Genomic DNA, 19,874 nt, shown 5'->3' with positions numbered 1-19,874 from the left:
TTTAGGAATACAAAATCATTTTAAAAGTTATTACAAAAGATTTATTGCAAATTGACACCAGGTTTATGCACAAAATAAAACGAAAACTGTGATAAGCCACACCAGGCCGTAACTTCTCAGAAGTGATTGAATAAGTGGTGCAGTCTTTCTCCAAACCATCTGAGGCCAAACTTCTCTACTGCAATGGATGAGGGGTGAACCTTTTAGAAAATTGTCAACAGAAGGACCCTGTGATGGGTAAAGTATCTGGTATGTATGGAGCAGGAAGTAAGAGGATAGATTTGACTGAATAATACTGCAAAGCAAACGCTGAGAAGTAAGAAGCCATGAAAGGGTTGTAGATCTTTAATAAGATCAGTTACGACGCCTGCCCCTCCAGCTCTGACGCAGGGGTGTCTGGCTCTTCATCATTGTAGATGTTCTCAGCCTACACAAGAGAAGTTCAGTCGGAGATTATGACATTAATACAAAGTCCTAATATCAAATTGAAACAAAAACTACAAATCAATCCACTTTATTAGTGAATTTCATTCCCAAAGGAAGGTAAATCTTTAAAGTGTTGCTGCACTTACCATCTGCCATACTTGCATAATGTTGTCCTCTGATACAGAACAGATTACCCAAGGTTCATTTGGGTTCCAGGAGAAATCCGAGATCTTAGCTGTGTGCCCACCATGAATGAACTGCCAAAACAAATAAATTCAAGTAATCATCCTAGTATCCTCTATTCTGTTATCATATCCGTACTTTTTTTTGTAAAATATGCGAGTGGATGTTATAAAGTTGATACTTAAAAAATGAGTGTTTCTACAGGATCAGTAGTACCATGTATTCAATTGTGCTGACTTACAACTTAACATGTCAAAATAATTAATATTTATAATACATACACTACTGTTTTTTAGATTTTTTTTGTTGAAAGACATTAATACTTTTATTCAGCAAGAACACATTCAACTGAACAAAAGTGACAGTATATTGTTACTATAGATATTTCAAATAAATGCTATTCATTAAAGAATCCTGAAAAAATATATATTACCACAAAAATATTAAGCAGCACAACTGTTTTTAACATTATTAATGATAATAAATGTTTGTTGAGCACCGAATCAGCATATGAGAATGATTTCTGAATGATGCTGAAAATTCAGCTTTGCATCACAGGAATAAATTACATTTTAACATATATTCAAATAGAAAACAGCTATTTTAAATTGAAATAATATTTTAAATTATTACGGTTTTCACTGTATTTTTGGTTAAATAAATGCAACCTTGGTGAGCATAAGAGACCTCTTTCAAAAAAAACTTTTGAACAGTATATATACAGTATAATAAAATATTATTGATCAATTAATATATATTAATTGTTACATTAACATTTAACGTTTTAAATAAACGCTGCAATCTTAGCATGTGTTTTTGCTGTAGTACTGAAACAGTTAACAAGAATCATGTCATTATGGCTCTATCTGTCAGGTTAAATATTTTCAGCAAGTCCTTCTTTACTCACCAGCAGCTCAGGTGGCCCATCCTCTGCGTCCTCCGCAGACTGCTCTTCTCCGATTTTACTACAGGACATACATGTAACAATACAGTCAATATACGTTTAAGGCATTTGTGGATCTAAACACAGTTAGCACAATAAATAGTTCACAATAACATCAGGAATGTGCATTAAAGGGATAGTTCACCCAAAAATGAAAATTACCCCATGATTTACTCACCCTCAAGCCATCCTAGGTGTATATGACTTTCTTCTTTCAGACGAATACAATCGGAGTTATATAAAAAAATGTCCTGGCTCTTCCAAGCTTTATAATGGCAGTGAATGGGGGATGAGATTTTGAAGCAAAATAAAATGCATCCATCCATCATAAAAAGTGCTCCACTCGGCTCCAGGGGGTTAATAAAGGCCTTCTGAAGCGAATCGATGTGTTTGTGTAAGAAAAATATCCATATTTAAAACTATATCAACTGTAATCTTTAGCTTCCGCTAACTGCCGTATGCGCATTCATGAGAGAGTGCCGTTCCAGCAGATGACGTAGGGCGCAGAGGAAGAGCAAAGGAGAGAGCAAAACAAAACACCAGTCACGAATTAGAAGTACAAAACAAGGTTTTATAAAGAAAAACGTCAAAGACTGTTTTCCTTTGCCATAAGCAAAACTTGGTTCTCTTGAGACTAGCATTTTATCACCGGAGCTTACACTACGCCTACTCTCTCGTGAACGTGCGTACGACAGTTAGCGGAGAGATTTAAATATGGATATTTTTTTAACGCATCGATTCACTTCAGAAGGCCTTTTTTAACCCCTCGGAGCCTTGTGGAGCACTTTTTATGATGGATGGACAGACTTTATTTTGCTTCAAAATCTCGACCCCCATTCACTGCCATTATAAAGCTTGAAAGAGCCAGGACAGTCTTTATTATAACTCCGATTGTATTCGCCTAAAAGAAGAAAGTCACACCTAGGATGGCTTGAGGGTGAGTAAATCATGGGGTAATTTTCATTTTTGGGTGAACTATCCCTTTAAGAAAGAAAAAACAGTCCATTTTCAGGAATGTCCTCAAATCAATTTAACACAACAGAGAGCGTAATAATGCCATACCTCAGATCCCAAACATTGAGGCGTCTGTCTGTGCCACTGGAGGCCAGGATGGTCTCGTTATGGGGAGACCACTGGACCTGTCAAGAGCATCAGCATTATATTGCAATATTCTGTTTACATTCTTTGTGGATGGAATATTGTTCCATTGTAACAGAATTTTGAGTGTTATACTTTGAGTGCTACCTGGAAGATTTCATCCTTGTGTGACTCAAAAGAGTGAAGCTTTAGCTTCAGGTTACGCAGATCCCACAATGCAACAGTCTACAACCAAAAACCAAGAGATCAACCAGTGAGCTTCAAAACTGAAGCATACTTTGGGCTTTAGGGGGTTCTCTTCCGTACAGGGAAGGATCTCCAAATCAAAACTTTCCACAGATGTGTGATAATGCAGATCACAACAGTACAGACCTTGTCTGCTGAGCCAGTGGCCAGAATGAACTCGCTGTAAGGGTTGAAGGACAGGCAGTTGACTTCAGCCGTGTGGGCGTCCACAGAATGACTGGGCTTTGCGGTGTTATTGGATCGTGTGTCCCAACTGTAGAAGACAGAGATTTATTTCATTGTGTAAACCCTTCTTGGTTAAAAGTCTCTCTTGCTATTTAAAATTCCTATATTCCATTTCTGCTTCTCTCGATTTATTAAACATGATTGTCTGTGATAACCTGGCAACCATGCACACCTTGTCTAGATAGTCTTGAAAGTTTGTTGACATGGGGAGGTGTACAACATTCACATGTAAATGGTAAACAACACACACAACCAAGAAAACAGCTTTGATCATGTCATTTCAGTCATACTTCGATACAGAATATGCTGTCTACATAATACACCATACGTTTGCCCAAACTGAATAATTAAAAACAAGTTTAAATGGGTAAATCTTGTATAAATATTTTTGATTCTTCGTTTTCCTTTCTGACATACTCCAATTCTTGTTAAAACACACTAGACATGCTTATTCTGTGCATTTTTAGCACTTTTTGTGTGAAATATTTATTTTGTCCATCAAAAGTGTGCTTTCACTGTAATTGAGCGTGAGCACTGCAGCAGAAATAGACTCTGCGCTAAAACCCCTTGCTTCAGTGCTGCTCACGCGATGCTCCTGCTCCCGGTGTGAATGCACTCATTTGGTAACATGCACTCTGAAAAAAATATGCGCTGCTCAGCCATTTAACCATTATCATTTCATCCATTCCTGCACACAGTTCACAGCTAACTCACATCATGAGTTTCTGGTCATCAGCCACAGATCCGAACAGCGATTCATGTAGAAGGTGCCAGGACACGTCCTCCACCACAGCTGTGTGCCCTGTGAAGATGGTCTTGGCATCTACTATCTTCCCCTCCTTTGGAACAGCACTGACGTCCCACAGACAGATCGTCTAAAGTTGAACAGCAGCACATGATCTTGCAACATACAAGTTTCAAATACAATATCTTATTATTGTTAACTAAAACTAAAACCACAAAAAACATTTTCATTACTTGAAATAAATGTTAAGTGAAATAAAATAAAATTTACAAAATCCTTAAATTTATTTTATTTCAGCTAGTTAACAAGGCAACATTTCTCATTTTCATTTATTTTATCTTATACTAAAATAACTCAAATTGAAAAAAAAATTAATAAAAACAACACTAAAACTAAAATTAAAATGTGAAAATAAACAAACAAACATAAAATCGAATTCAAAATATTAACAGAAACTATAATAGTGTCTCAATGATACTAAAACAGCACTGCTTTGAATGGGAGATCACTCACATGGTCGTCTGATGCACTGAGCAAGTTTCCACTCAGGTTGGGGTTCCAGGACAAACCGTATCCCTCCTTCTGATGCCCCTGCAGTCTCAGGTCTGGACTACACTCTCCACTGGGGTCTGCAAATAGACAACTCACATTTATAATTCAAAGCGAGTGTCTTCACGCATGATTTAATATAAGGCTGCAACAAGTGATCAATAATCATCAACAAATCGGTCACTTTACAGTCGTGAATAATGCATTACTATGGACAAAACACATCAGAAAAACTCCAGACAGTGAGCTTCTGTGGGACCTAAGCTGTCCTAAACATAAGCTTCAAGCAAACTAGTATTAATTAGTATTAAATAAGTATTTAAAGCAGCTTGCCCTGTTAGGTGCTCTGGCAGACACGTGTCGAGTCTCCATTAAACTTCATAGACTTCAGTGAACAAGTGCCGGCACACCGACAAAGTGCAGAAGAATAAGTATTTTGTTGGACGTTAAATGTATGGAGTATAAATGCATAATAATAATTAACCAGATGAGTGAACATTTAGCTTTTGTTTTTCTTTCTTTCTTTAGGCATGTTTTTTTGCACAATGTTTGGAATAGTCCACATACATTCACTAAATTGGTTTTTATAGCTTTCAATTTGCAAATTTTTTGTAGGACAACATTGGGCAGAATAACGTTTCACTTTTGAAATAAACACCAAAAAAGACACCAAAAATTTGATTTTTTTTTAAGTCAAATTAATCAAAGGCATAATCAGCCAAATCAATTATCAAAATAATCGTTCTTTGCATAATTTACCTGGCTTCTTTGGATCAACTTAAAAACACTGGGTTTCATTCACTAAGAGTGTGTAAGCATGAATTTTTGCATAAAATCTCCATGCAAATGTTTTCAAGAACAAATCATTGTTCACCAATAACTTTCCTCCTAATTGTACAAAAAATAAAACCACGTGTACATAAAAATCCCATACTGTGGGTGGCCTTATAATTGTATTAAATCTATTTAAATATAAAATATTTGATCATTTACAGTGAATGAGTTAGAAAAGTTCTGTTATAGCTTGCTCTGTACAACACAGATGTCTGTAATCTGGATCTGCTCGAGGATCTTGCATCTTTCGGACGAGAGCGCATCTTTAGAGAGCGTCATGTGTTTTCTGAGAGTGACGAACGGCTGTAAAGGAAAGGTTGTGCTGAAAGCCCTTATAAGGAGATGGTTGAGGCAAACGACAAACCTCATTCACTCGGTCACTCTTGTTACAAATTCACTAGCATTAGGACAAGGTTAAGAACAAATTCATGTTTGTATGCACGTGTTGTGAATAAGACAGAATTTTTTTGTGGGAAGATCTTCTGTGTGTAGAAGTACAAAATCATCCAGACCATTTATAGTGAATGAGACCCACTGACCTGGCTTGGATGGGTGTTTGGTGTAGTCAAACACCAGCACGTCAGAAGTGGGGGTCTTGGTGGCGATGATGCAGGGCTTTTGTGGCATGTATCTGGCTCTGTTCACTTCTCCTTCATGGTTGATCTTAATTTCAATCTCGATCTTTCCGCTCACCGATCCAAACCCTCCAAACTCTGGGACATATTATATACAATCATTAATAATGTCCAACGTCTGATCTCTGTCCCAGTTATATCAACTTTACTTAAGAACTCATCAGTTTGTATCATTCAACTGAATAAAAAAATGTAATTTACAGATACATTTGAGATTAAAGGGATAGTTCAGCCGAAAGTCTCATCATTTACTCACATGCATAAGACTTTTGTTCATTTTTGAAACACAAATTAAGATATTTTTAATGAAACCAGAGAGATTTCTGCCCCTCCACTGTTTTTCACCAAAACATTGATGCTTCAATATGTTCATAAAGAATCCATATGAGTTCAACCGTTTAATCCAAGTCTTCTGAAGAGACAACTGTTTTACACGATGAACAGATATAATATAGGCTTTTATTCACATATAAACATTGATCAGCGCACAAAAAGCACATCAAATATGGTAAAACAGAAGCTCAAATGTGCTAGTTTTTTCATATGGATTGCTTTTATGTCTGAACTGAACTATCCCTTTAACATCCATCTCCGGTTATAAATGCTAAATACAGGCATAAACAAGATCCAGTCCACATTCTGAGGTTGTTGAAAATGCATCATATTTGTGAAATGATTCCCTCTCATTCATCAACTGACGTCCTGATCATACCTGCTGAAGAAACACACATATAATTACAATTTTAGTATAATGACTTCAACGTGAACAAGAATACAAAATTGTCATCTGTTAAGGGTCCGATCAGCTCTTACCTCCTTTCTCACTGTCGTAGAGGGACGTGTCAAACTGAGCATCATCATTAGGGACCTGAACACTGGCGATAACCAAGTGGTTCTGCTCATCCGAAGTGTGTGTGCCCAACACCAGCCGATGAACCACGTAGTCCTTTCCCTCAGGTCTGCACAATGATAGACAATCATTTATAGAGTCATCTGTTATGTTCAGAAGGTGGAAAGGCTATTCATTGGATTACCTGTTCACATCAGGAAGCCACTGCACCGTCAAACTCGGCCACTCCAGTGCATGTGTCATGACTAGATCGTACAGGAATGGTGTGTTTTTCTTCCAGATCTTGTATTCCTCATTTATGACTCTCTCCTCCACTGCATCGTCGTACACTGAGAAAAGAAAACAGATGGATAAATTCAGCACAAACGCATCCAAATGAACACATTTCACAATAACTGCAATGTGGGAGCGCACTGATTAGTAAAAAGTTGCTTGTATTGTCATATAAAGCAGAAACTGAAATGTAACATGATCTAGCAGTTACACTGCAGCATACGAATGATGGAGGGAAGTCAAGAACAACAAAATTTCAACCTGCTTTGAGAAACCATTATTCAAGTCAATAAAATAATTTAATAATATCAGTAGTTTTAACTTAAGTGAACCGTGAGTACTTGGTAAAAACTGACTTAGATTGTGACGCTCATTCATTCTCATGTCAATATGTGGGTCAAATCCATTAGCAGTTTAGGCTAAAGCTAACAAACTCTGCCAAAACAAAACATACTGCACGTAATTCACTACGCGGAAACTTTACCTTCTTTGTCTGCCATTTCGGCGTGCGTTTCTGCGGGGTAGCCACTGAATGAACTATGGGGTTTACAGCCAAAAAGCAGAAATAACAGCTTAGTTTGCAGGGGTTCACGCTCACGACTCGCAGCACCAGCTCGCGCATCCCACAAACGCAAATCGATCCGAGCTACCGCTGTCCGATTCACAAGCGAGTCGTGTTTCTGAACCGACTCTTTTTATTATTCAGTCGAACCGATTCATCAATTCACTGACGTGTGACGTCGATTCACACCGCAAGCGTGAGCAGCACAGCACGACGGTTTCGGCGCCGAGTCTCAATTAAAGTGACAGCACACTTTTGATGGACAAAATAAATATGATTTCACACATAAAGTGCATGTCAAGTGTGTTTTAACAAGAATTGGAGTATGCCAGAAAATAAAATGAAGAATCAAAAATATGTATAGAAGATTTACCCATTTAAACTTGTTTTTAATGATCTAGTTTGGGTGAAACTAGGTTTCCCAAATGTGGGCTCATGAAGGAACTACAGGGGGTTCACGAGTTTAATGAAAAGCTAATAATTAAATCATAAAAATATAAAATTAAAATAAATCATTTGAACAAAAATCAAAATAAAGCACTTATTAAAAAAATTAATTTGTTTATCTGCTTGTCATGTGACCATTAACCAATGTCAGAGACATTGGGGGGCTTCAAATAAATATATTAGGTGAAAGAGATTCCTTGGAATCCCTGCATTACATGTAAATAAGAAATAATGTGAATGTGTGCATTTTAATGTGTTTGGAAGAAAAAAGCATTCCAAAGACATAGTAATACATGGTTGAACAACCTACTGAGTGATAATTCAAATACAAATTAATGTGTTCATCAGTAGTTGATGCAATGTTGAAATGTTGAGAAAACACTTATTTAAATTAAAATGATTTTTGTAAATCCAGTGGTCAAATGCTGTGTAGCCACCTGAACATTGATGGGTCTTTGTTTCAATGTCCACAAAACTGGAAGTCTTTCTGAATGTATATTGGTAAGCTATTTTAGAAAGGAAAATTTGAAAGATGAAAAAGAGGAATTAGGGAGTATCAATAATTTATGAATAATCTATTGCTATTGTGCTATTTATATGCTATTGTGTGAATAATATGTAATCAATAAAAAAGTATTTTAAAAAAATGTAATTTCATCTAATTACAAGTACTTAATTTTTTTAATCTGATTATGTAATCCAGATTACATGTAATCAGTTACTACCAGCTCTGTTAATTTAATTATTATAATCGTAATTATTTTCATAAAATCAATGGAAAATGTCTATGTGTGAATAATTCAAAATTGACATGAAAAAATAGGCCTATTTGAAAATATCTCAAATTAAAAGCAATACAAATCTATGCAACTGTTAAATATGAGCAATGCTTTTTTTCTCCATTTTTTCTTTCCTTTTCCATTTTTATATACCCCTGTCAAGTTTGGTTATATGTATTCTTGTTTTTGTTTTTGTTTTTCAATTTGCTTGAATAAACAAGATGACTTTGCTTATAGTAAGAAGACTACATTTTTATCATCATCATCATCATCATAGGCATCAATACTGGGAACAACAGTGAAACAGTAATAAAGAACACACAGTGAATGTTTCAGTTGCACTGATTTATTCAATACTAGTTGTGGTTAATTTTAGCGAGTCGTCCAAATGAACCGATTCGCTAGAGTGAATTGACTTCCTGCGAATCTGAGCATGCGCGTTCACACGCGTTTAGAGTTCGACGATAATAGTGATGTCATCTCTGCGCGCGTGTTGTATGATTGGTGGGAAATGTGTTGCTTTTATCGAGAGCTTTTGCCGCTGCTGTCTACCTGCGAAATGTGTAAATAATGGTTTAAAATGACGGACGATAATTGTTGCTCGTTTCAGACGCCTGACTCTGAGAGTCGATTAGATGAGTGTGAAACTGCTTCTGTTGTGCTCAGGTGTTGTATGACGGTTTTATTCTGGAGCTGTGTAGAAATCAATAAGCAGACTTCTTTTTAATCATTTCCTATTTATTTATAACTCTTTATTTAATCTCTTTTTAGTCAAAAACAACGACGAGCTGCTCTTAAACGAGAGAGAAGGAAAAGGAAACGTCAAGCTATTGCTAAATTAAGAGAAGCAGGTAACTTATATTTTGATTATAGCTACGTTGTATTTACACAATTTATGTTATTTGTGTATGTTATAATTTGTTTATATGTTTGTGTGTATATATATATATATATATACACTCTCTATGTATGTATATAAAAGTGTGTGTGTGTATCTGTATATATATATATATATATATCTCTGTCACGTGATAAACGCATCTTTTTCAGCTCTAGATCATTCACAAAATGAGGAGCACCAAACTGAAGATGAGGAAGAACAGACTGCTGATGAGCAGAGGTTTGTCTTTTAAAGTTCAGTATGAAATAAGATGTTGTTAATAGGACAAATTATTATTAATTGGACAAACTGCAACTGTTAATCTACACATAATCTAGTGAGCGATTACACCAGGAATGGCTGGAGAGAGAAAGAATTGCACAGGAAGAATTCGGGCTGAAGAGGGAGAGAGAAGAGGCAGCGCAAAAGAGAAAGGAGGAAGAAGAGGTGAGCAATCTGTAAAATTAAATGTGTCACTGTAACATTAAATCCATGACATTCTGCAGTCATTCTCAATTTGGATGTACATATAATGCTCCAATATCTGCTTTTCTGTCCTTCTGTAACCACAGAGGAGGATCAGAGAGGAATGGGAGGAGCAGCAAAGGAAAGAAAAAGAGGAGCGGGACCAGAAGGAACAGGAGAAGAGAGAGAGAGAGGTGATCCCTGCACTGGGAGGATAAAGATGCAGATGTCTACATATATCCTCTATTGCTCTTACACCTTATACCAACATCAGACATCAAAACATCTCATGCTACCTGAGACAAATCAGCTTTTAAAGGCTTCCAGTTTGTCAGTCATGGTTTTATTTACCGCTGATTAAAGAACCGGCTTTACTGATAAGATGCACGTTAAATATCGCATGCGATTTATCGTGCAGCCCTATTTTACATACACGCCTTGTGCCATAAGTCTATGTTTCATGTGTACAGTGTGTGATATTGTTTGTTTAGCAGAATATTATTGTCTTTCTTTCCTTAACTAAGATACACAAAAATGTCCACTTCCAGTGAAGAACATGTATCTTTTCATGTCACTTGGGTGTTATAGTGATAATGTTGCTTATTGATGCTACAAAAAGAACATAATTATTATGTGCTGTAAACCAGGGATTCTCCGTTATTACAACTTTATTTTTAAAGGAATGATCACACTATTTTTTCTTCTATGTTTTAATTTTAACAGTAAACCTCTTGTGCAGCACTTGGCCAAAAAACAATTGGGAATTGTTCAATTTTCATTTGATTACATTTGAAAATATTACGTTTTGTTAATGCCTTCATTTGATTGCTACAGTTTTTAATAAATTTGTATGAAATCACAAATCCAGAAATATTAAAGCAGACAACATAGAAGTTAATAAATAAATATAAATAATACATTTCATGTTATTGTAATAAGTTGTTAACATTTGACTAATTTATTAGATTAGACATGCTTTTAGATTAGTAAAATTTAATTAAAACTTTAAGATGGAAATTGAGAAAAAATCAAAAAGATTTCATAGGGCCCTAATTATACAACTTTCGTTAAGCTTTTAATAAATGGTTGTTAAATTGTATATGTTTGTGCTCTCAATTAATTAGACATGCTATTTTAATTTAACCATGCATGTGCTTAATCACTGTTATAATTATGAGGGTGTCCTAGGAACATTTTCTCCTCTGTAAGGCCCCAAAAAGTTTGAGAACCCCTGCTATAAACAGTCAGATTTGAATGACAAAATACCGATAACTTTAGTCTATAATGTACACATTATCTGACAGATTGTCTTAACTAATTCTAACAGACATGTGCTTGCACACCACAGAATTTCACCCGCCATACTGTGTATGTTTGCACCATTTATAGGAAGCTGTACAGAAAATGCTGGATCAAGCAGAGAGTCAGGTAACATCTTGCTTTCCATGTCGAATGTAAGTTGGAAAATGCAGTTTTCGATAATAATTAAATCATGAAAAGTCTCCATTATATTGTTGCAATTAGCTGGAAAATGGTGGTCCTTGGAAAAACCCTGATGCCCCAAAGGATTATGGAACTGAAAAGGACAAGGCAAACTGCCCCTTCTTCCTTAAAACGGGTGCTTGTAGGTTTGGAGACCGGTACGTATTTATTAAGCTGCTGTTTCCAAGGAGTTTGTCACAGGGTTTTGACAGTCAAAATTACATTTCTGGTCAGGTTTTTGTTTTTAATGATTTTTTTTTTTTTAACAGGTGCTCCCGAAAGCATGAGCACCCTACATCCAGCACCACTCTGATGGTGAGGGGGATGTTTGTGACATTCGGGATGGAGCAGAGCAGACGTGATGACTACGACACTGATGCCAGTCTTGAGTACAGCGAGGAGGAAATGCACCAGCAGTTCCTGGATTTCTATGAAGACGCTCTGCCAGAGTTCAAGAATGCAGGGAGGGTGGTGCAGTTCAAGGTAATTTAAATTAAAGACCTAAAAATCGTCAACATAATGGAAACAATAAATTAAAATAAAATGTAATGTTTAAATCAGTGTTATCATAGCTAACTAAAACTGAAACTAAAATTAAAACCATCCAAAAAAAAAAGTTTGTTACTTGAAATAAAATAAACATTAACTGAAATAAAATATATTTTTAAAAAAAAAACTTTATTTCAGCTAGTTGCCAAGGCAACATTTCTCATTTTCACATAGTTTAACTTGATGTACAATAACTAAATTGGTGTAAAATAACTAAAATTAAAACTGAAATAAAATTTTATAAAAACTATATAGACATATAGACAAAAAACTAAATTACTGAAACTTTAACTAAAATTTAATTAAAAGAACTGATTCAAAATAATAGCATCTCAATGATACTAAAATAACACTGGTTTAAAATTCATTTTTTAAAACATTAAATGATTTAAATGAATTTAGGTTATATTAAATTAATGTAATATCGTTTCTAAAAGTATGTTGAAATCAAATTCATAAATAAACAAAAATTTAATTAACAATCATTATTTTCCCATATTTTAATAGGTGAGCTGCAACTTTGAACCTCACTTGAGAGGGAACGTTTACGTTCAGTATGACACGTAAGTCCAGTATTATTATATTAGAGACATTGCTGCAGAGGAGAAATTACAATCGTTGTATTTTATTTTGATATCTTTGTTTATATGCCTGCAGAGAGGAGCAATGTAGAGAAGCGTTCATGATGTTTAATGGCCGCTGGTACGCTGGAAGACAACTTCAATGTGAATTCTCCCCAGTAACTAGATGGAAAACAGCCATATGTGGTAAGGAAAACATCAGTCCAAATAAAAAACTATATTTCTCAATCTTTAAATAGTATTAGTTTCTTCATTTTATCACTATTTTTGGCCTTTCTTTATATATGACTTATACGGTTATATTCTTTTTCTTACGTTCTCAGGTCTTTTCGACAGGCGGAAATGTCCAAAGGGGAAACACTGCAACTTCCTTCATGTGTTCAGGAACCCAGACAATGAATTCTGGGAGGCGGACCGCGATCTTCATATGTCCCCTGATCGCAGTGGAGGCTTTTCTAGTCGCCATCTGGGCAGCAGAGATGGAGTGTGGTTCCAGCGTGGAAATAGTCCTGTGCGCTTATCCCAGCGCTGGAGGACAGATCGAAGGAGCCACAGCCGTGAGCGGTACAGTTACAGGGGAAGACGGAGTCGTAGCCGGGAGAGGCGGAGTCGCAGCAAAGAGAGGCGGGGCCGTAGCCAGGAGAGGCGGAGTCTTAGTCGAGAGAGGCGGAGTCGCAGCAGAGGGAAACACAGTCGAAACAGGGAAAAGCGGAGTCGTAGCAGAAGCAGAGAGAGAAGGATGTCAGAGCAATCAATGACAAGAAGATCAGCGTCTCAGAGAGAGCAATCCAGAAGGAGCAGGAGCCGATCCCACAGCAGAGACCGGTTAAAGCAAGACGAACGTACATCAGCAGACTCGAGAAGACAGACGCCAAAATCAAACAGCCCAGAACATGTGTCCAAAAATGGGTCAGTGAAACGGAGGAGTCACAGGAGGGAAAGCCAAAGCCCAGAAAACTCTGACCGAATGGATGCACATCACCACAAGCACTCTAAAAAGAGCAAGAAGAAGAAAAAGGGCAAAAAGAAACACAAACGAAAGAAGAGTAAATCACGCAGCTCAAGCTCGGAGTCTGACGAAGACTCCCGGAATGAGGAGCGTGATGAGATGCCGTCTAAATCAGAAACTCCTGCCGAAGAACGTACAGCGGTGGCGTCCAGCACTGGTTCGCCAGTAGATAAAGTACAGACCACAAATTTGGAGGGTTGTCATCCGGAAGAGGAAATCCATTGTGCGCTAGATGCTACCAAATCTGACAGCACCACACAGTCTGGATAGATACATAATCTGTTGTCAGAAAGCAGCTGTTGATATTTTAGTTTGCATGACAAAATGCCTAGTTTGCCTGATTTTGCTGATGAATAAATTGCCTGTACATTTGTAATTAAATCTAGTGTTTTCTAAAACCTTGTGAAAAGTGTTGATTATAGAAATTATATTTTGTTCTTTTTCACTGAGATGCTCAAAGACATTATGTGGGTGTGAGCGTTAACGCCGCGACATAACGTAAGTAGCAGCAGACATTTACTTCCATCTTGTGACGTTCATCAGATTATTGACAAAGAAAAAAAATGTAGTGTTGACTTGGTCACAGTAGATGTTAAGTATTAAAAAAAGAGCAGAGTTTAAGGCAGAAATGATTGAAGAAGTCTTGCATGCGTCACGTTCCAATTATGACATTTTTATTAAAAAGTATGAGCTCAAAAAGTAAATTTAAAATTAAATGTTTGCATTCATTAATTGTTCACAATAAGGATAGTTCACCCAAAAATATAAACAGCCTCAAGTTGAATTTCTTTCTTCAGTTGAACATAAAAGCAGATATTTTTAATAATGCTGGTAACCAACAATTGTTGATCCTCATTAACTTCCATAGTAAGGAAAAATACTATGGAAGTCAATGGGGAATAGGAACTGTTTGGTTACTAGCTTTCTTAATAATGTCTTCTTTTGTGTTAAACAGAAAAAAGAAAAGCCTAGAGGTTTGGAACAAACAGAACTTGATTTTTGGGTGAACTATCCCTTTAAGATGCATTTAGGGTTAATTTCCAGTTCATGATGAGAATACATACCAAATTATATTGTCATTAGTAAAAGATCATCAAAGATTTGCACATCATATTGCAATATCTGACTTTTATTTTTTTGTTTTGATGAAGCTTCAAAAGACATTTTCAAGAGGAAGTCAGAAAATCAAAGTCCAATACGAAAGCATACAAAGATGCTTTTAAGGAAAAAAGGCATGAGGATGGTGAAGAAGATTCTTTGGCATTGGAAATAAAACGTTTAGCTGTTGAATGGCAAATGCCTGATATGCCTGAACCAATTAAGTGTTTACAGTGATTCTGGTCAAGAATTTACTAATACTGATGTTTACTTGTGCCTTAATTAATACAATCTATGAATTCTGAATGTTGATGTTACATTATCTGTTTGAATAAGAGTGTTTGGTCCGTAACACTTCAGAAAGTCTTGGTCTTGAACAGTGACAACCCATTGACTTGGATCTACTGAGAGTTGCATAAGATACTGGCAAACTGTGTGAGCTGGAAATGAGTGTTTTAAGGCAGCTGAAGGTGAGAGGTAATGCTTAAAATCTACAGAGAAGTGTGGGGATGCTGACACTAAACTTTGCTACACATGTACTGATCCAAACCTGAATCCAAACAGCCGAGCACTATGGGAAATTTGCATAACTAAGATGACCATTTCAATGTGCTGGATTCCCTCGGATGTTTGGCAGTAGAAATACAAATGTCAGTTTCTAACTGTTTATGCAGGAAGTGCTGATCGTTTCAAACACTACTTTTGCCTGCAAGCTAACCTAAAATACAAATGTAGAGAAAATGCCCACAGAAAAAAAAAAGAAAGGAAGATGTGTGTAAGTGTTTGGGTAGGATGAGTTCTCCTCATTTATGTCAGCCCAATCTCCTCCAGAACGCTACGTGGTGTCTCGGCTTCCTGTTAGAGGCGAGAATCAGAGAAAACTCATTCAAAAACGTAAAAATTGACAAATTTTCACTTCATATACACAGAGTATGTGTGTTCCTCACCTCCTGCAGCATGTCAGCCTGCTCTATGGCCTTCAGCACGGTCTTCTTCGATGTCTCTTGGGCTTCACCACCCAGTATGAACTCATCCAGAATGTAATAAGCTTTCTCAAAGTTGAAGATAATGTCCAGTTCACACACCTGATGTTCAAACACACAGAGAGTTTCACAATGAGAGATTGCAGTTTAAATATAGCAACATATGGTCATTGGTTTAATACAATAACACAATAATGGTTAAACGGTTAATCGCGATTATTTTGCTCAAAAATGATTATTAATCACGGCTATTGTCATTCTTTTCTCTTTTTTTTTTACATTTCATCAGAATCATTGCACTTTCACATGAGCGCAAAATCAACTCGCATGATTTGCTCACAGATTTAGTCGCAGCAAAAAGCGACCATATGAAAGAAGCTATGACTGGCTGCATTACACTTTTATTTGAGCTGGATATTTTAATAAAGATCGCTAAACTCCAACTTATGTTTGCCGGTGTTTTCAGCACTTTTTCTGTAATGTAGAGAGATCATGTGTGCATGGTTGCCAGGTTGGGAATATTAAGTAAACCACTGGGAAGAAAATGTATTAATTTATGAAGAATTGGGGGATTTAAGGTCTTGATATCTGGTAACAGCAACCATGAAAGCTTATGGAGGCTTGTTACCAGTGTTAGATAAAGCAAATGCCAAATTAAAATGAAACTTTTCAGTATAAATAGCCAGTTGGCAAATATCACAGACAAGTATATGCTTAATAAATCGAGAGAAGAAGAAACAGTGATCACGATTAAAATACAATTCATCATGCAGCACTACGTTATGGTGATTTTTTGTTTTTTTTTGTTTTTACTTTTTGGAGTCATATTGTCATACAGGTTTGGAACAATGAAAGGGCAGTAAATGGAGAAAGAGTTGCAATTTTTCTTGAGGTTAAAAAGCAAATGCTGACAAAACTCACACTGCCAAAATATTTGTCCAGCAGCTCCACGTATCGGTGGATGATTTCCAGGGTTATCAACTCATTTTCCTGGTCCTCCACAGCACAGCAAAAATACAGGCTGGCATATCTGAAAAGCAAAATAAGCTCACCAAATACAAACAGTACAAAGAAACTGTTCTTTCTGTCTGGCCGCAGTGCAAAGCTACACAGTATTACAAACCATCAAAAACAGGATCATTTTGTCCTGAGCCGTCATTCTCATCTAACTTGTTGACAATATCAAAGGCAATAATGACTGTGATTAAAATAGCACTGTAAAATAGACCAAAAGTTGAGAATTGACAGTAGAAACTTACATTTACGTTTAAAAACCCTCAACCGTACACAAATATAATATGACAATACTTAAATATAATACAAAGTGCAAAAGTCAGGCTGTGTAAGTAAAAATCCAATTCATTTTCTCCACAGGGAAACTGATTTTTAACATTAAATTATAAACATTTCAAATCAAGCCTACGAGGCTGTTAATTGATGGTATATGCTTTTGTTGAAGCCATCAGCCGACATTATTTCAACTTATTTTTTTAAATAATCGTGTTTAACAGCGGAACACTATGCAAGCCAATGGGTACCAGCAACTGAAGGTGAACTATCCCTTTAATTAAATACTTAATTACTACAATGAATTCAACATATCAAAAGTAATATTTAAATGTTGAGTACAGTTGAGAAGGTCAAGAGCTCTAATGTGGGACAGACCATGTTCAGCATTTTAAAGGGGTGATTCAAACAGGGGTGTTTAAAACTAGCTACTACCAGCTTTTCTTATTAGGTTAGTCAGATAACAGTTTATCAGATATGTAGAATATGTCTCAAAACACAAAAAAAACAAACATGGAATTTGTGCCTATAATGCTTTTTTTTTTTAAGTCCGGGAACACCCAAGTCTACCATATTCATGGAAAGTGCCGAACACAATGGATCTGTAGTTCCTTCCATGCAGTCCACATCATTCAGTATGGTTTTCTAACCTTTTGTAGACTATTTTCAGATCCCTCCATTCCAGGAAACTGCACATCTTGGGTTTGCGCGCCAGCACCATCTGAATGACCTCCCGGGAGATCTTCTTCTTTTGGGTGTCCGACAGCGGCGCGTACCATTTCTGCAGCCGCAGCTTTCCCTGCCTGCTAAAGAGCAGCATAAACTGCATCTGAAGAGAGGGAGAAACAGAAAAGAGCTCACACCTAGACTCGCCGTGTTTGTGCATCATATGCGGCTAAAGTCAAGCCAAAACAGTGTTCAGCAATTCCAGTCATAAAGCCTGGGAACGTTCGTCATGTCGGCTATTAAAAAAACAGTCCGTTCATATTTATCATAACCAAACGGAAGCGTTGTCGTTTTGGGTGAATTGCTTCTGTTTGTTGCCACAAAGAGGAAGGATCGCGTTAGCTTGAAGCCTGCGACAGTGTACATGTTAAAGATATGAACTATCCACACTATTCAACCACGAGTGATTGCTCGAGCAAGTCCAAATAACCCAATAAAGGCCATAAATGCGTGAGATAAAATGTCGCTTTTACCTTAAAGTTTATATTACACTCGATTCCGTGAGCATGAGCTTTGTGTCTGATGGCAGTAAACGCAGATGTGAGGAGTCCCGTTACATGGACGCGTCTTCCTTTGCTACAGCAAGAGAATCCTGTCCTCTCATTGGCTCCGATTCTCACCAATGACACTCGGTATTATATTATTAATAATAATAACGACACACACACACATACATGCATATGTATATGTATATATATATATATATATATGAAAAATATACAAAAATATATTTGCTAAAATGTTTCAAAATATGTTTGTAAATATTTTCTATACCAAATATATTTTGTATACTTTTTAAAATATATATCTTTAAAAGCATTTAAAAATATATTTTACCCTTCATATATTTCAATCCAAGAAAATACATTCACGCCACATCTGAAGAAAACCTTTATTTGTTGTCTATAACACGTTGAACACGTTGTTGTCTATAACACATTTGAACAAAAATCAGCAAGATCATACTTTATATATACAGTAGTGGCCAAAAGTGATGTCCGGAGAGGATATTTACACAATATTTGCTTTTAATGACACTTCAGGTTCAGTAAAATAATCAAAATTATATTGGGATGAAGAACACACTAAATAAAACAAGTTATTAAAAGGACAAAATGATTTGGCAAAAAAGGCAAACCCCAACATACATGGATAGATTTTATTCTCCTGGGCATTGTCTCACTTAACTGCACATGCGTGCTTAACTTCTTTCCAGTCCTCCTTAAGTTCTTCCCAAAGTTGAGCTTCATTGGAAGACCTTCATGACTTTTCACAACACAGGTTTATAATTTCCCAAAGGTTTTAAATGGGTTCAAGGTCAGGGACACATGCTGAGCATGAACACTTTCCACTGTGCGCAACTTTGTTGCATGTGCGGCATGTTTGGGATCGTTATCATGTTGGAAAATACACATTTGATTTCCAACCAGATCCTCCATACTTGGCTACATTGTGTTCAGCAGGTTTCTCAAGTATTGGTCCATTTTCAAAGTGCTGGCAACTTAATAGATCCTTCCCACACCTGCTGCAGACATGCATCCCCAGTTCCATTGTGTTTTCCCTGCCATGCTTAATGTGGCCATGCATGCATTTGTTATTATTAAAACACTTCAGTCTTCTCCTACGAACATACCTGACACCAGGTTGTTAAACAGTCTCTGATCTTTCATACTCCAATGCTTATTTTCGTTACCAATTGCAAAGTGTCTTTTACAGTAGATACAATTAATAAATGGTTTCTTATTAATAAATCACCTCTAAATCCAGCCTCTTGTAGCTGTTGGCTTGCAGTTCAAGATGAAATTGGGGGTTCCTCTCAATAGCATGTCTCAGGTCTTTAGAAGCTGTTTTGAGGTGGTCCCGCATTCAGGTGATTTTCATCCTTCTGTCAAAAGTCTCACAAGTCTTCCTTGACCAGCCACAGCACTTTACATTCTGCATTGTGGTCATACGTGCTTTGAAATAATTAAGTGGACCTTGATACCATTCACATCCTTCATCTGAGCAAAATCAGTCCAA

General features: G+C 36.5%; 3 protein-coding genes across 4 annotated transcripts; 1 reads left to right on the top strand and 2 right to left on the bottom strand.

Moving 5' to 3' along the window:
* On the bottom strand, nucleotides 1–7,694 carry LOC107730765 (histone-binding protein RBBP7). Of its 2 annotated transcripts, none has more exons than XM_016542045.1 (12): nucleotides 7,492–7,694; nucleotides 6,919–7,063; nucleotides 6,698–6,843; nucleotides 5,789–5,965; nucleotides 4,380–4,495; nucleotides 3,836–3,996; nucleotides 3,023–3,149; nucleotides 2,798–2,875; nucleotides 2,615–2,691; nucleotides 1,517–1,574; nucleotides 573–683; nucleotides 1–427 (listed from the first exon to the last, which is right to left on the bottom strand). In XM_016542045.1, the coding sequence occupies exons 1-12, from the start codon at nucleotides 7,505–7,507 to the stop codon at nucleotides 359–361; spliced, it is 1,281 nt and encodes a 426-aa protein (XP_016397531.1). In that variant the 5' UTR covers nucleotides 7,508–7,694; the 3' UTR covers nucleotides 1–358. The 2 variants fall into 2 exon arrangements, with proteins under 2 accessions (XP_016397531.1, XP_016398254.1); XM_016542768.1 differs by having other exon boundaries at nucleotides 5,789–5,962.
* Nucleotides 7,695–9,278: 1,584 nt separating this feature from the next.
* On the top strand, nucleotides 9,279–14,140 carry LOC107729896 (U2 small nuclear ribonucleoprotein auxiliary factor 35 kDa subunit-related protein 2-like). Its single transcript, XM_016540970.1, has 11 exons — nucleotides 9,279–9,461; nucleotides 9,567–9,646; nucleotides 9,846–9,915; nucleotides 10,014–10,122; nucleotides 10,248–10,334; nucleotides 11,530–11,568; nucleotides 11,665–11,780; nucleotides 11,892–12,105; nucleotides 12,679–12,734; nucleotides 12,829–12,938; nucleotides 13,076–14,140. The coding sequence occupies exons 1-11, from the start codon at nucleotides 9,376–9,378 to the stop codon at nucleotides 14,029–14,031; spliced, it is 1,923 nt and encodes a 640-aa protein (XP_016396456.1). The 5' UTR covers nucleotides 9,279–9,375; the 3' UTR covers nucleotides 14,032–14,140.
* A 1,187-nt stretch (nucleotides 14,141–15,327) lies between these two features.
* LOC107732206 (AP-1 complex subunit sigma-2-like) lies at nucleotides 15,328–18,467 on the bottom strand. The gene is made up of 5 exons (XM_016543850.1): nucleotides 18,329–18,467; nucleotides 17,780–17,958; nucleotides 16,764–16,872; nucleotides 15,807–15,944; nucleotides 15,328–15,714 (listed from the first exon to the last, which is right to left on the bottom strand). Exons 2-5 carry the CDS (start codon nucleotides 17,956–17,958, stop codon nucleotides 15,667–15,669), a joined length of 474 nt encoding a protein of 157 aa, XP_016399336.1. The 5' UTR covers nucleotides 18,329–18,467; the 3' UTR covers nucleotides 15,328–15,666.
* Nucleotides 18,468–19,874: the final 1,407 nt, after the last annotated feature.

Source organism: Sinocyclocheilus rhinocerous, unplaced genomic scaffold, assembly GCF_001515625.1.
Source record: "Sinocyclocheilus rhinocerous isolate Xijiao unplaced genomic scaffold, SAMN03320098_v1.1 scaffold3538, whole genome shotgun sequence".
In the NCBI taxonomy this organism is placed as follows: Eukaryota; Metazoa; Chordata; class Actinopteri; order Cypriniformes; family Cyprinidae; genus Sinocyclocheilus; species Sinocyclocheilus rhinocerous.
Note: the sequence above shows the minus strand (reverse complement) of the source record. Positions and strands in the feature narration are given on the sequence as shown.

Coding starts and splice junctions, on each gene's coding strand:
- LOC107730765 (XM_016542045.1), bottom strand. Junction 3,997..4,379: donor TCAGTGCATCAGACGACCAT/GTGAGTGATCTC, acceptor GTTCAACTTTAG/ACGATCTGTCTGTGGGACGT. Junction 684..1,516: donor ATGGGCCACCTGAGCTGCTG/GTGAGTAAAGAA, acceptor TTGTTTTGGCAG/TTCATTCATGGTGGGCACAC.
- LOC107729896 (XM_016540970.1), top strand. CDS start 9,376: ATGACGGACGATAATTGTTGCTCGTTTCAGACGCCTGACTCTGAGAGT. Junction 11,781..11,891: donor GCTTGTAGGTTTGGAGACCG/GTACGTATTTAT, acceptor TTTTTTTAACAG/GTGCTCCCGAAAGCATGAGC. Junction 12,939..13,075: donor ATGGAAAACAGCCATATGTG/GTAAGGAAAACA, acceptor TTACGTTCTCAG/GTCTTTTCGACAGGCGGAAA.
- LOC107732206 (XM_016543850.1), bottom strand. CDS start 17,958: ATGCAGTTTATGCTGCTCTTTAGCAGGCAGGGAAAGCTGCGGCTGCAG. Junction 16,873..17,779: donor CTGAAAATAGTCTACAAAAG/GTTAGAAAACCA, acceptor TTTGCTTTTCAG/ATATGCCAGCCTGTATTTTT. Junction 15,945..16,763: donor TGGACAAATATTTTGGCAGT/GTGAGTTTTGTC, acceptor TTTGAACATCAG/GTGTGTGAACTGGACATTAT.